Raw genomic sequence first — 16,098 nt, 5'->3', positions numbered from 1 at the left:
TTTGGTCCGTCCCAATAAGTGCTTGAGGACTCGCTCACAGACATTTTGAGCCCTTTATGCCCACTTTACGTGAGTCCGCATTTCTACAGACTTTGTTTGAGGGAATTTCTCACGAATCATATTGTTATATTAAACAGTCAGGGGGTTTATGATTTTCTTCAGCTGAAAAAAAGTTGTTTGGGGTTTAGTTTCTCTATAATGTAATGTGTTGACAAAAGGCACAAAGACTATAAAAGTAAGACAAAGACGATTATTTTTATTAACAGTTCATGACAGGTTCACCTACTAAATCAATAGAAAATATACTTGAATTAAGTGTTCTGTCAGTTCATTAAATTAAATACATAAATATAAAAATTGTACTAAAACAGTTAAAAATGGAAGTTAACATGTCTTTATACAGACTTAGTGGAACAATTCTCCATGCCATTATCAAAGTCTTACACACCACATCCAATATAATTATGTCCATTGTCGATAAGGCAGACGATAACAGCAACATAGAACACTAAACCCGTTTTCATAGTTGTTGTTTTTTTAACAAAATGTCTCGTGGTCCACAGATGATTTGATAACTAAGGCTGAATCGGCTCAGTGCCTCCACACAGACATCGAGTGCAAACAAGCTTAATAAGCATTAATACAAAAACACAGAGCAAAGTAACATGTGAGGGAGTGTTAACATGGTCAGCTCTTTGGTGCAGCCAGGTGGATCAGGAACGCACCAGTTTGATCAGATCTGGACAAAACAGCTGTTGTACATACATGCATCAACTACTCGAAAATCCAAACATTTGTGTACTCACTCAAAGACTTCTCCACGTCTTCAAATCATTTTCAAATACATGTTTTGTCCAGATCTGTCACTGACTTGGCTGTAGTGGTGATTTAGGCACAGAGTCCGGTCGATCAGAGGCACAAGGGAGCAACATGTAACCTTCGCTGCACAGCAGACGTTCAGATTTGGGAGGCTGCTGTAGCACCTGATGTGCAATAGCTGGATAATGTAGCGACAACGTTTTGGGACTCATATTGCATGTTTTTTCATAACACACACGACTAAATGTATCCAAAGATCCAAATAGGTTGCTCCATCATCCAGCAAATACTTCGACCAGCTGCTACACTGTTGCATAGGGAGACTTGGTAGTCAGCTGAGTAACTCCACCACAACCGTCCTCGCCAAAAAAACACAATACAGCAGCACTGCCCACCTCAAGCTGTGTTGTACACAAACCAAATGGTACTCGGTGAAACAAGACAGTGTTCCTTCTTTAACAGACAGACAGGGCGAGTTAGGTTGCCGTGACGATAGCAGGGACTCTGATGGTGCTTGAAGGTGCCCGATTTTCATTCTCGATCAGATAGCTGACGTCAGGGCGAGCGGCGGCCAGCTCCAGCTGGTCTGTCATGGAGATGGGCTCGTCTTCGTCCTCCTGAGGCTGCAGCTGGTCAAAAGACCGTTCGGCTTCTTCTGACAGGCGGTTGTCCTCTTTCTCTTCCTCCCTCTGACACACAGACACCAGAGGGAATTACGTTGTGAACCGAATGACAATAACTGCAGAGCCTCTGTTCAACATACCTCTTTCTTCATCCTGTAGTATTCATCAATAGCGTACTGGTATTTGGCCGACGTGATCCCGAAGAGGGAGGCCATCCTCTCCCCCAGGTAGTCACAGGCTGGAAAAGAATAACAACAATAGGACAAATTTACATACAAGTCCACATTGAATATCCTCAACTCATGATGTAGTAACCTTTTGGACAATTCTTTCTATTATCAATTAGACAATATCTCTGTGAAAATAAAAATGAAAAAAAAATGAAATACCATTTCATCTTTGTTCAGACATACTGTGATATATTCTATACATATTCTGGTTACAATCCTCACATGACTTGACAAATGCTGGCAGATTGTTTTCCCCAACATATACAGGTCTGCAGCTTCAGTAACATAACACTGCATTTTAAAACATTGGTAAACATGAAATTTTTTCTCACATCAGGTTTTAGAATTGAATAACCTGGGAAATGTGTGTATATATTTTCATAACTACATCACAAAGCAAGTTGGAGTCAGTCTGGCCCTCTCTGAGCTAACTGGGCCTACAAACTTGCATTACTTGTATCATGAAGCTGGTTGCCAGTTGACAGTTGGATCAGTGCAGCTCTTAATTACAAGCCAAAGACATGCAACATCATCAGAACTAATGCATATTTTCTTGTTGTACAAGATTAATGTCTTATTATGCATTGTCCCTGTCTTGAAATAAAATACATTACAAATGACAAACTATGAGGGGAGTGCTGAATATCAAACAATGTTGATACTTGCGGGGAAAAACAAAAACTGGTATAAATGTGATATATTCATTAAAAGTAAGTTATTCTTGTCATTCTTATAAAGGCTAGAGCTGTCGCTTGTAATTCAAAATTTGTTCAAACAAATTAACTTTTCAAATTCAATCTGTTGCCATGAAGCATAGAAGCAGTGTGGTGAAGGACTCCAGCTTCTGCACCGTAAACGGCTAAATAATAAAAGAGATCAAGCTTTTAGCTGACTTTGTAAACAGCGGCCTAACAACAACTGACTACCTTGAATGAAGTGTAACACATTACGTGTTAGTTTAAATTTGTTCAAATCTGACGTTTTATAACCTGAAATCCCTGATACAGGCCTTGTTAGAAGGAACGTGTGTAGATTTCAACATTTCGCTACCTTTCTGAGTTAGTATGTAGAGGGAAGAATGCCTGCAGCTGTTGTTCTTCTTCCGTTTCCAAATGTTGCACTTGAAATGAGGAAGAGGAACTACAAAGGTGCTACTCTCAGCTTTGGCAGCTGTGGGGTGCAATGTCACTCACGGTATTTCAGTCATGATACGATAGTATTAAGATATGCTTAGTATTGTGATAAAATACATATTGTGATATATTGCGATTTATTACCTTACTGCAAATTAAGCAGTTTGTCAACATGTTTTATCTAATAAGTAGGGCTGCACCTAACGATTGTTTTTTAAATTGATTCATCTCATCTTGCCTTTTGTTTGGTTGATTCCCTCTTATTTTGTACTTTCTGTCTTCTTCACTTCCTCTTTTATTTTGGTGTGCCTGTTTCTTCTTGATTAACTTTACTTCCTGTTTTACTTTCCTCTTCCCTTTTTCTGTGGATCACTTGTGTTTGATTAGTCTCGTCAGCCGTGCCCTGTCTCTGTGTGTCTCCCTCCAATCATCCCCCACCTCTGTCTTGTTTCCCAAATTAGTCAATTGTGTTTTTAGTCTCTGTCTGCAATTGGGAAGTCAAAAAATAAGGTCCTAACATCTTTTCCTAACCACTTTTCCTTGACCTCGGGAGAAAAAGTCATGAAGTGACGTCACGAATGCGCTACTCAGAGTAGCTACGTAGTTATGATGATTCAACTGATGATTTACAGCTGATAATTGACGTGGGTCTGCAGTGGAGAAACTACAATGATGGACTACAACAGTGCATCGTCCACTTCTCCCCATGTTGTTGGTTTTATAAACAGCAGGCTCAGCAGCTCCTCCTTCCTGTTGCTGTTCCATTCAACTCTGCTGCCAGTAAACCAACAGACCAACACTGTTCATCTTCATCTTAATGTGAATTTTAAAGTTCAGTTCTACTTTGCTATGTTTACCTGATGCTTCTTGTTATTGTACTAACTCTCCCGTTTACTGCTGGAACACTGTAAATGTCCCGCTGTGGACAAATAACGGATTATCTTATTTTAAATGTTGACAGTTAGGTCACGAATGTTGTTTAATTTCCAAGGTTGGAATTTACATTTAAAAAAGGAATCTAGGCTTCCAGTCACAAGCGTTTATATGAAACATTAAGTTATTCATTGTTTGAGTTATAGAGCAGGGCTTGGATCTATTTCTATCCTTTTTGGAGATGTAATATTTGTTTATGTTGATGATGAATGTTGTAATTATCAATAATTCATTTTTTGACAGTTATTTATATTTCATTGTATTTGTTATTTTAGTTTTGTTTCTTTACTTGAAAATAAATAATTACAAATAAAGTGAAATTAAATGGTTTTCACTGCCCTGTCACATTTATCAATACACTTCCAAACTCCTATATGTCTGCATGATAGTCGTTGTTAAATATGCAAGATCGGCATATATATATTATATTCACGGCCGAGTTGTGCAGTATTTCAGAGACTTCGACCAGCTCTTATCACTTCGATACTTCCGGATCTGGATTTTCGTTTGTCTGCCATGTTGTGTTTGGACTGCCAGTTGTACGTTTATTTTTTCTCATTAAATCTTTGCTCCTGCTATTGTGTTGTCCATCTCTGCTTTTGGGTTTAAACATGTATGTTACACCTCATAACTTAAACTTGGATTATTTTTTTTATTTCTGTTTAATATAACAATTAATATACCCAAAATGAATAACGTAAACATGTCTGATTAAGATTAAAATATGTTCATCTTCTCTTAAAAACAAACAAATGTAATAAGATGATTGATCCCTTTTTGTCCGATCCCTGATCAGAACAATACTAGAGCTCAAATTCAAGATCATTGGTGTGACGCACAGATTAATTTAATAACATATCGTCATAGCAACCATTTCTTTGACCTAGAGAATCAGTATAGTACTTAGTACTTGACTGGAAACTTAAAATGGTTATGACATGGATTTATTTCATCACTGGAGTAATATGCAGTGAAGATCATCAATCACTGTGGGGAAATAATGGAAACGATTTACAGATTGTAACATTAGTTTAAAACATTTAACAGTACATTTACATGAGACCGAAGGAGTGAGAGCCGCTAACGAGCCACTGCAGCTGGTCAGCCAGAGAGACACAGCAGAGGATAAACGGGTGAAGAATTAAGGATTTAATTTAGACTAAACCACAGTTGCTAAATTATGTTGAAACAGTGGAAAGACAAAGGGACTTATAGTTAAAAACAGCAGAGGGGTAAATCACTAAAGTATATGAATGCATGATAAATTAATGCTTATCTAATATGTATGAGCTAATTAGCAGTGTGGGCAACAGTGTCTGCAATTAACATACAGCGATAATCACCATTGTTAAGACTGTCAGTGTGGTAAACAATAATTTCTCTGTTTGTTAGAAGCCCTGTTGAATCTGTAATACAATTTTGGCAGGGGAAAATTATTGTAGGGATTTATAGAAATACCTCTATTGCTTTTCATTACTTGGCATGGAACGATATGAAAAACATAAATATCCTGGTCACAATAATTGCAATAAACAATATTATCCTGGTTATCATAAAAATATGTGTAAAACTCTTGAGATTGCTCTAAAATATACTAAATCACTTATCATTTGTTAAGAAACTAATATTTTTATTGTGACAGATTTCAGGAAAAACAATGATAATCGTATATAAGATAATCATAAATGGTAAAGTCTTTTACATTTATCCTTTATAAATGCCTTTGTATGTATTTTTTTGTTTCTCTTCTCTACCATGATAGTGAGCTAGACAGCTTTTTCACGTTACTTGTGACGGAATTCACGATTATTCTGGTGATGGAAATTAACCACAATCAACTGATTGTGAGTGTTTTTTATGGTGAGCCACGATTAAATCCTATATCATCACCAACTGTTAGTCGTTTTAGGAATGATGCCTCAATTTTACTGTGAGATGATTAGTCAGTATTTCAGATCCTCTGAAGTTAACCAGGTTAGCTGTGCAGGATCTGTTACCACGGTGATCTACCCAAGTTATGATCCCGGCTATATGACAGCAGGAAACTTGGTCCATTAGGTTGTAAATAATAAAGTTAACAAACCTGAGACGGTGGACGTGGCAGCCCTCCACATGTGAAACCAGAAGTATGGACCCCAGGTCAACTTTGACTGCAACACAAACATGTGAGAGGACACTTAATTTGGCAAATGACTCATGTCTCCTCCTTGTTTAAATAACCCACAAACACACACCGTCCTTCCACCGTTCCTCACCCTCACCGCATCGACCGGGTTGGACAGCAGGTCTTTCCTCTCCGGCTCTCTGTCCTCTCCCTCCTCCTCGTCGGTGCTGTACTCCTCCATGGTCTCCCCGCTGGAGAAATGGATGATCCTGCGGGGAACCTTCTCCCGCTCCTCTCTCTGGTTCAGCTCCCCCAGCTCCACACTCTCAAAGCCGCGGGCCGGGCTCGGAGTCTGGACACAAAGTGACAGGAGTCAATGCAGCCTCGCGGTGGGATGAACACTGTGTTGAATGGTCTGGGTGACTTAATGAATAATTGTAAACATTCAAATCTATTTCCACACCGACATGACACAGCTGACAAGTCACAACAAGCTACAAAACCGGCAACATCGTTAGCAACATTCAGTAAACCCAACGGTAACGATGAGACGCGTCGTTCTAGAAGAGGACGCTGTTTACCGACCTGCTCCGCGTCCATGCTCTGTCCCAGCGACACATTAACGTTAGTGAGGTACAGTGATATATCGGCCATTGTCGCCGTCTTCTTTTGTAGCTGTGGATGCTGCGCCTCTCTCCTCCGCACGGCAGACCCGGAAGTGCCCCCGTCCCCGCGAACGTGACGTCATCCATAGATAATGTTAAAATTAGCTTAAATGTTATAAGCTAATATCATTTAAGATAGTATCATTAAAGTCCTTTCCTGTGTATCTTTACCTCAGTAGGACACTTTATAGTATATTACACAGCTTGTAATACAAATAAACATGTTTCAATAGTATTCTTCTAACCTCATTAGAGGCAGTGCCTTATTTAAAATCTTAAAGGCTAATGAAATAATATATTATAATTATTATCTGCCTCTTAAAAGGTAGCAGAGCATAAGGGATGTTTTAGTTGGTAGTGCAAGATATTTGTAAAATAAGTTATAAATAAATAAACATATTTTTTTTTAAATATTATTGCAAAATAAGATTTTTAGGACTCAATTGTGAAGAGAAATGCCTAGGTCAAAGTCCCTTTTGCAGTTTTAACAGCCGACCACATTTATTAGTAGTTTAAGTCATCTCATGACCAACTACAACAAATGCTGCTCAGTGACAATACTACCTGCTTATTATTTGGGTGCCCTCAGGTAAATGCTGTGTGTTGACCCCCCAATTAAAAAAAAAAAAAACATAACAAATAAGTGTATAGCCTACATTGCACTAAAGAACGCGAAAAACAACAACACACGTATAGTATATTATAGTAAAGTGCAATCTTATTCAATAAAAGGAACCAAATCATTCTATTTTATTTTACTACTGTTGTAGTATAAGATATAACTGAAGAAAATTTACAAAACTTTACAACTGCTAGTAGATGGTAGAGCGTCATCATCTTCCATGAATTCATTTAGAAATAAACAGAAATTAATAAGCTTATACATATACATATATATATATATATATATATATATATATATATATATATATATATATATATATATATATATATATATATATATATATATATATATATATATATACACTCAACAAAAATATAAACGCAACACTTTTGTTTTTGCTCCCATTTTTCATGAGATGGACTTAAAGATCTAAAATTCATTCCAGATACACAATATTACCATTTCTCTCAAACATTGTTCACAAATCAGTCTAAATGTGTGATAGTGAGCACTTCTGCTTTGCTGAGATAATCCATCCCACCTCACAGGTGTGCCACATCAAGATGCTGATCTGACATCATGATTAGTGCACAGGTGTACCTTATACTGCCCACAATAAAAGGCCACTCTGAAATGTGCATTTTTGTCTCACAGCAAAATGCCATCTGTTGCTCGTGCATTGAATGTTCATTTCTCCACCATAAGCCGTCTCCAAAGGCTTTTCAGAGAATATGGCAGTACATCCAACCGGCCTCACAACCGCAGACCACGTGTAACCACACCAGCCCAGGACCTCCACATCCAGCAGGTTCACCTCCAAGATCGTCTGAGACCAGCCACTCAGACAGCTGCTGAAACAATTGGTTTGCATAACCAAACAATTTCTGCACAAACTGTCAGAAACCATCTCAGGGAAGCTCAACTGCATGCTCGTCGTCCTCATCGGGGTCTTGACCTGACTCCAGCTCGTCGCCGTAACAGACTTGAGTGGGCAAATGCTCCCATTCGATGGCGTCTGGCACGTTGGAGAGGTGTTCTCTTCACGGATGAATCTCGGTTTACATTGTTCAGGGCAGATGGCAGACAGCGTGCGTGGCGTCGTGTGGGTGAGCGCTTTGCTGATGTCAATGTTGTGGATCGAGTGGCCCATGGTGGTGGTGGGGTTATGGTATGGGCAGGCATCTGTTATGGACGAAGAACGCAGGTGCATTTTATTGATGGCATTTTGAATGCACAGAGATACCGTGATGAGATCCTGAGGCCCATTGTTGTGCCATACATCCATGAACATCACCTCATGTTTCAGCAAGATAATGCACGGCCCCATGTTCCCAGGATCTGTACACAATTCTTGGAAGCTGAAAATGTCCCAGTTCTTGCATGGCCAGCATACTCACCGGACATGTCACCCATTGAGCATGTTTGGGATGTGCTTGACCGGCGTATACGACAGCGTGTACCAGTTCCCACTAATATCCAGCAACTTCGCACAGCCATTGAAGAGGAGTGGACCAACATTCCACAGGCCACAATTGACAATCTGATAAACTCTATGCGAAGAAGATGTGTTGCACTGCATGAGGCAAATGGTGGTCACACCAGATACTGACTGGTTCTGAGTCCCCAGACCCCCAATAAAGCAAAAAAATGCACATTTCAGGGTGGCCTTTTATTGTGGACAGTCTAAGGCACACCTGTGCACTAATCATGATGTCAGATCAGCATCTTGATGTGGCACACCTGTGAGGTGGGATGGATTATCTCAGCAAAGCAGAAGTGCTCACTATCACACATTTAGACAGATTTGTGAACAATGTTTGAGAGAAATGGTAATATTGTGTATCTGGAATGAATTTTAGATCTTTAAGTCCATCTCATGAAAAATGGGAGCAAAAACAAAAGTGTTGCGTTTATATTTTTGTTGAGTGTATATATATACTGTATATATATATATATATATATATATATATATATATATATATATATATATATATATATATATATATATATATATATATATATGTATATATATATATATATATATATATATATATATGAAGATATATGAAGAGTTTTCAAGAAACTCAAACTTCAATAGGAATTGGGCATTAAGAAAGAAAGTTTAACAGTTTAAAAAATCTGTATGTAAGGGTTATATTATTAAAGTCTGAAATGATAAGGAAAACGTTATATTTTAAATTAACATTCATACTAGAAATGAAAACCCTATGAAAAAGCTGCAACTTCAAAAATACTTTTAATTCCTTGATATTAACATTATATTTCATGATTTCAATTTACCATTAAAAGCAAACCTTTATAAAAATGACAAAATTCCCATTGCCTTCTAAACCAGGTAGTTATGACTCAATTTCACCTGCAGTATTACAGTTACATCTCTGAACGCTGGTTCATTTGTCAGATCTGTCACATCCAGTTGTTCAGTGGTGTAGTGTAGGATAGGTTTCACCGACGGTGCTCTCTACAAAACCTTAGACACACGCCACGGTCATGCAAACGCTATGTTCCGAAATAAATACAAGTAAACTTGGGTAAATGCTTTGCTAAAGACAGATAATGGATCGGATGGGATGCTAATGGTTGGTTTGGAGCAGGTAGCCAAAATGAGTAGCTAATATACAGAGAAGAACATATTGACGTATTTCAGGATAAATTGTAACGTAACTACTAGGTTTCCATAGTTATTTGCCCCATAAACAATGCTGATAACATTAAAGATGAGAAGATATCTTCTTGCAGCTGACGTTGTAATCTATTTAGCTTGCTAACTTGCATAACTAGCATATAATGGTGAAATAATGCTGATTGTAGTTGTGCTTCATCATAAATTTAAATAATGAAATATTAGCGCTGCAATTGACGAGAGGCCGGATATACAGATGTTGCTTCCAGACTTTGACTGAAGAGTTCCAGGAGTTGGTGATGATGACCGACAACTCTCTTGTTGGACTGCAGCTGCTCCTCTTCTTACTGGGAAAAGAAAACAGAATCCCATGTCACCAGTATCGTCCTCCCTTCACTGGCTTCCTGACGGTTTCAGGATTGACTTTAAGACTCTGTTGCTTGTTTTTAAGGTTTTAAATGGACTGGCACCACCTTATCTAGCAGAACTTTTGCATCTCCATACTCCAGTTAGAGCACTGAGGTTGACCAATCAGATGCTCCTGGAAGTCCTCCAGAACCAGACATAAGAACAGGTATGACCAAGCCCCCACATGTAAATCACTGCTTAAGTGCCAGTTCTTCTCATTAGCACTGAATGATTTTAGCCTGATTTCTTCTTCTGTTGTCCTGTATGTATTCTACTCCTGCTTTGTACACATTATGTGGAGTATTTTCTTCTGTTATTATCATTGTTTGCTTTGTATTAATCTGCATCTTATGCTTCATCATGCATAAGATGGACAAATGTGATTGTTTTTAAATGTGCTATACAAATAAATGTGGACTTGACGGGGTCGACCTCAGGGCTGTCGTGGTGAAATCAGAGGTGGGTAAACTATGAATTATGTGATCAGATGGACCACGATGCAGTAAGGCAGACCTGGATATACTGCACGGTGTAGGCCTATATTTTTGTACCCTACCGGACCGGTGTCATCAGTGTCAAAATGGTTGGTTATGGTTATGATGATATTCCTCATAGAGAAAACAAAGAGGTCAGAGCAAGGTCTGCTTAGGGGGGTTTAGGGGTACCATCAATGATCAGGAAACAGGCAGGTGTTGTGAAACTTTTTAGAAGTACAGACCCTAAATGGGACTTTCCACTATATTTTGCATCAGGAAGCATTTTGTTGCAAGTCGTTAAGAAGGGATCACATCATGGGAGTGGTTGTCCAAACCGTTAATTTCATTCAAGCCAGAGCTCTGAATCATCATCAGTTTGACAGCCTTCTTCCCGACAAAAACATTCCCCCGTGGTCTGCCATACCGCACTGAAGGAAGGTGATGCTTTTATTTGATTTACGAGAGGAAACTGGATTATTTATGGAGCAAAAGGGAAAGCCAGTGGTGGAATTACAGGATGTAGAATGGCTACAGGACCTTTCATTTATGGTGGATATCACAGACCAGTTGAATAATCTGATCACATTGTTGCAAAGCTGAAACAAAGATGAGCTGAAGCTGAGAAACGCAGCTGTCAGATGGTAACCAGGCCCATTCTACCCGTCAGACAATGTGTTTGCCACTGGAATTGATGTTGACACGAGTCAACATGACTGGTACGGCCCAACTTATATCAAATTGGGCCGTATGTGGCCAATGAACTTAAATTAGTTGAACACCTCTACATAACACTATGAAAGGCTCCACTCGATAAAATAAGTATTTTTGTTATTTAGTGCTTTTGCTGATTATTCTCACTTTAGTAGGACTTTTCTTTTTTAATTTAGTAGACTTTTACCTGTAAAGTACTTTTACACTGAGGTACATCAGAGAAGTAAAGAATCTGAATATGCACCATTATCTTTGGACTGAAGAAAGCGAGTGAAACTTGAAATGTTCACACCACTAGATGTCAGTTGAGCTCCATCGCAGGCAGGACTGAGCTCCACTGAGTCAGCTGTGCCTCTGAGTGGGCAGTGAGTGATTTGAGTCTGAATCCTGAGCTTTACAAATCGCCAGCAGAAACATGCGATAATCAATTATGACTGTTTAGTCACACGCTTTGGCCTCGGAGAGCTGCAAATAAATTAATTTCGTGGAGGCTGCTCTCCTCAGACCGAAGATGTCATCGGATGTCAGGCTCGTTGGGGGCTTCTGCCTCAGAAATCAGCTTCATTTTAAAACAGTGAGCCAAATGCTTCCTTATCTCCAGAATATCCTTCTTCTCACACATACCTCATATCTCCGGGGATTTACAGCCTCACCTCTTCTCACTGAGTCAAATCAGAAATGGTGAAGCAGGTTCCTCACTCTTCTTTCCCATTAACAACTGACAGCGGCATTTAAGCAGCCTATTTGTAATCAGTCACACGATTGCTCAGGTCAGCTGTTTATTGGACGAAACATTATTAATCTTGAGCTGTCAAACATTATGGATTTCATGAAAGGGTAAAATCACAAGCCCTGCGATGCATCTGTTGCGTCCTCAGAAAAGGTTACTGTTATCATATCACGTTGCGACTCACTGAACTTTGAGAAGCTGCAGGTCCCTAAATCTGTTCTCCTGTTAATAAATATATTTTATGTAGTATAGCCGTTCACACACCAGTTATTCCCACTATAAACAATAATATAGTCAAGAATATACACAGTTAATATTTGCTAGTTCTTTGTAATTTCCCTGTGACTTTAAAAGCACTAAGTGATGCTCTTGGGGGTATTTGGACAGGTGCGTAGGACAATTACAGCAGCCAAAAAGAGTCAGTAAATCAAGTTTATTATGGGTTTTGTGAGAGAGCACTTTTTTGATTGGAATCTCACCTTAAATTGCCCTCTATGGGATTCATTTGAAAGTGGCATGAAATCACCCGTGTCAGACTGGCTGGGGACCCGTTGTTTCATGCAGATGTGATTTGATTGGGACGTTCTCTACATCTGACGGCAGAAAAAACCAAGAGAATAAATCGTCCAAAATTTGATTCGCCTGCACCAAATAAGGCATACAAGAGAATCCTAGGTGGTAACGGGTTTGTGGATGTGTTCACCTTCTCCGGCTTCGGGAGGGATTTGTTCATGTTTTAATAGAAGACTACTGATTTGATGGCAGAGGCTGGATAAGAGCATTTTTATGAAATCCGTTCAGATATAATGACTTTCAAATGCCGGAGGTAGGGTGCTTTTATTAGGATTGTACAGAGCTATATTTCCTACTATCCTGTTATTCTATGAGCCAAGTTTGTTCAGGTGTCTCTGCATATTGTGTGTGCACAGATGTCTGTGGTTTTATGTGTAGTTTTGTCCAATATGTGTGTTTTGTGTGTCTGTGCTTCGCGCTAAGCAGAGTGCTCTCCTAGCTTTTAATGATGGCATACATATTATGGTACATTCCCTTCCAGCGTTGTCCCTTTTACACCCTGAGTGAAATGAGCTCTGCTGTCGACGTGAATCATCGCTCTCGCTGGCCCATTGCTTCCTATATGGCCTCACAACATGGTTTTCACTAAGACTGGAGTGTTGTTAACAGCTCTGCAAAACACAGGAACAGAAACGGGAGAGCTTTGAGAGGCGACAAGAAGGAGCTATTATAAAATACACTTCCCATCAATGTCTGATGAACTGGTCTTAACTCCAGTCAAGGTTCTTTTATTAGCAGCTGGTGGAATTAGTTTCAGTACAGATGGAAAGACGGTCACAGTTCCCCACATAACACAGTAGTGCAAACACATAGGGAATAAAGGGGAAAATAAACAATCATACACAACCATAAGTGAAGCTCAATAAACATTGTAAACATGAGTGTATGGTCTAAATCTCAAGTCTTTATTTAGTCAATTATGGTCCATTTAGAGTCAAACAGACCAGAAAGCAGGTGATGCTTTAGGGGCGGGGCTACCTGGTGATTGACAAATTGTTACCATTGCTGCTCTCGCTACCACGCTACAAATGCAGTTAGCTACTAGTTGACTTTAACACTTAGCTGTACAGTTGATCTTGAATTATGAAGCTAACTTTGTTAGCAGCTTCACACCAGAGTCCAGATGGATCCAGATCCAGTAAGGTTGCTGCTTGGGGGGCTGCTCTGCTGCTTGTGTTCATGAGATCCACCCGTTGCTCCTCCGCAGTCCAAATATGGTCACTTCCTTCACTGGTTGCAGAAATTCCAACCTGGGGACGGCCTTGCTCTGCAGAGAATGTTCTCAGTCTGCATATAATCTAATCCTGCCTTCTCTCCATCAGCAGAGATCCCTCCTGTGTTCAATACATTTTGAGAGCATCAGTATATCAGTGTTTACTTTATAGAGCTCCGCCTCCCAGTTTTAACCTCTGTTCATGTTGAGACGATGTAAAATCACTCTTGAGACTGTTAAGACTCTAGGTTTAACTTAACCTAGATCACTGCGTTGTTTATTTTAGCCCAAATTACTGTAACATGGTAGAGGTTTATGTAAGCTCGGTGGCCGATGTTGTCAATGGACATGTAGTAACACATGTATGGTCCTTAAACTTAATTGCCAGCCTTTCATAAGAACATCACATCATTTGTGTGTGAAATGATCTGCTTGTATAGCGGTCGGGGGCAGATTTGTTCCCCCACATTGTGCACTTCATGAAGTTGGGCCTGTGTATTCCTCAGTTGCCTCAAACAAGGGAAAATGTTTCTTGTGTGTGGGATATTTCTCTGTGTCTGATGGAGTGCAGTGCAAGTTACTTGACTTTATTGAAGACAGTAATGAAACAGCAAATGGCATACAGTAAGCTCTGATGAACTGTACTGAGCAAGCCAATGAGGACCATTAAATGCTCAGTCTAGAAACGGATGCAGCGCGGAGCTGATGAAAACTTATCATTATGTGTGAACTATGACTCATCATGTGAGGTCTTTTCACTGGCTGTACTAAAGGACAAAAAACTTGAGTCAGTCAAGAGCTTCAAAAAACTCCCATGGAAAAAGTAGTGAGCAATGATGTCCCACTTTTACTTTGAAATGTTTTGGTAATGGTCCAGGTTGTGATTTATTTCATCATTTACTTAAAGGTTTATTCATATACGCTTACATCATGGTGTTGAATCATAAATATTACTTTTCTACCTTCATTTGGTAGTGAGAAGTTGGTTGGTCCAGTTACGTTGCTGCTCGGGGGGGCCGCTCTGCTGCTTGTGTTCATCAGATCCATCCGTCGCTGTCCACATTCCAAAGATGGTCATTTCCTTCACTGGTTGAAAAAAATCCTTGATGAAAACGGTTAAAATTTGGAACTTGAGGCTTCAAAGCCAACGGGTGACATCACAATGACTACTTCAAATTCTTAAATACAGTCTACAGATTAAAGATTAAAAAATACAGATTATAACCAAATTTATCAGAAAAATGTACTGTTGAAAATACACAAATGCAATTTTTATTTGGTTTTAGTTTTGGAAAAACTCAAACAAGACTTTGTACTCCACTGGTCTTTGTCTCCAGACTCTGGTGTTGCAGCTTCATGTAGCCCACATGGAGAAATCACTCTTCAGGGGAGCGATTTAGCCAACTCTCAATTAAAGTCAGCATGCTGGTTGCCAAAAGGAGAAAGTAAAAGAACCTTTAAAACCTTACATCAGAGTAGTATGACAAGCAGCAGGAGCCTTCAAGGTACGGCCAGGCAGACCTCACTTCCTGCAACAGACTAAGCAGCCACACAATGAAACGAGGTGGCATCTCTTCACCAAGGGAGAGGGAGAGAATATTAAATACCATTTCATGGGATATGTGGGCACCAGCTGTGCTGATGAAAGGCTTTCATTGCTGGCTCGTCTTTTGGGTGGATTTTGGAAGCAAATGTAACCGCAGCAGAATGGAGAGCTACAAAGGCGACAAAGAGTATCAGGGGTTTATATGCTTTTTACAGTTCCTTTTACAGATGCATTGGAATGTTGACCGAGAACAAACCGTGATGCAGAAAAAAACAAACACCCCACCATGATGCATGTGTATGTGGTGTTTTATCAGGAGCTGAATTCTGAAGCATGAAGCGTACCTCTACACAAGGTGTACGTGTATGATCAATTATGTATTCATCAACCCCTAAAGCAGAAAAAACAATCGTCTCCCTCTCACGGGTGCTCTTATCATCAATTCCCCCTCCAAAGGTAACTGTCTATAACACCATTCCATTTCCTCATGTTTGCATTCTGAGTTCAGACATGAAAACAGAGTTAACTGCATGTGTTTGTATGGGTATATTTACGCAGCTCATTACAACTCAGGTAACAAGGCAAAGGGCAAGGATACAATAACATCCACTCCATGCAGAGAACACTATGCACTGTGAGCTAGAAAGACATATTTATGATTTGAA

General features: G+C 39.5%; 1 protein-coding gene across 3 annotated transcripts; it reads right to left on the bottom strand.

Moving 5' to 3' along the window:
- Positions 1 to 241: 241 nt before the first annotated feature.
- Positions 242 to 6,561, bottom strand: LOC311026478 (protein FAM177A1-like). 3 transcript variants are annotated; one of them, XM_084030058.1, is made up of 5 exons: positions 6,428 to 6,561; positions 5,973 to 6,194; positions 5,822 to 5,888; positions 1,583 to 1,680; positions 242 to 1,508 (listed from the first exon to the last, which is right to left on the bottom strand). In XM_084030058.1, exons 1-5 carry the CDS (start codon positions 6,494 to 6,496, stop codon positions 1,296 to 1,298), a joined length of 669 nt encoding a protein of 222 aa, XP_083886184.1. In that variant the 5' UTR covers positions 6,497 to 6,561; the 3' UTR covers positions 242 to 1,295. The 3 variants fall into 3 exon arrangements, with proteins under 3 accessions (XP_083886184.1, XP_083886185.1, XP_083886186.1); XM_084030059.1 differs by having other exon boundaries at positions 5,994 to 6,194; XM_084030060.1 differs by having other exon boundaries at positions 6,000 to 6,194.
- Between the last annotated feature and the right edge of the window lie 9,537 nt (positions 6,562 to 16,098).

Source organism: Eutrigla gurnardus (assembly GCF_963514095.1).
Source record: "Eutrigla gurnardus genome assembly, chromosome: 16".
NCBI lineage: Eukaryota > Metazoa > Chordata > Actinopteri > Perciformes > Triglidae > Eutrigla > Eutrigla gurnardus.
The sequence above is the reverse complement of the archived record's forward strand: the minus strand, read 5'-3'. Positions and strand labels throughout refer to the sequence as shown.

Coding starts and splice junctions, on each gene's coding strand:
- LOC311026478 (XM_084030058.1), bottom strand. CDS start 6,496: ATGGCCGATATATCACTGTACCTCACTAACGTTAATGTGTCGCTGGGA. Junction 6,195..6,427: donor AGAGCATGGACGCGGAGCAG/GTCGGTAAACAG, acceptor CTTTGTGTCCAG/ACTCCGAGCCCGGCCCGCGG. Junction 5,889..5,972: donor TGAGGAACGGTGGAAGGACG/GTGTGTGTTTGT, acceptor TTTGTGTTGCAG/TCAAAGTTGACCTGGGGTCC.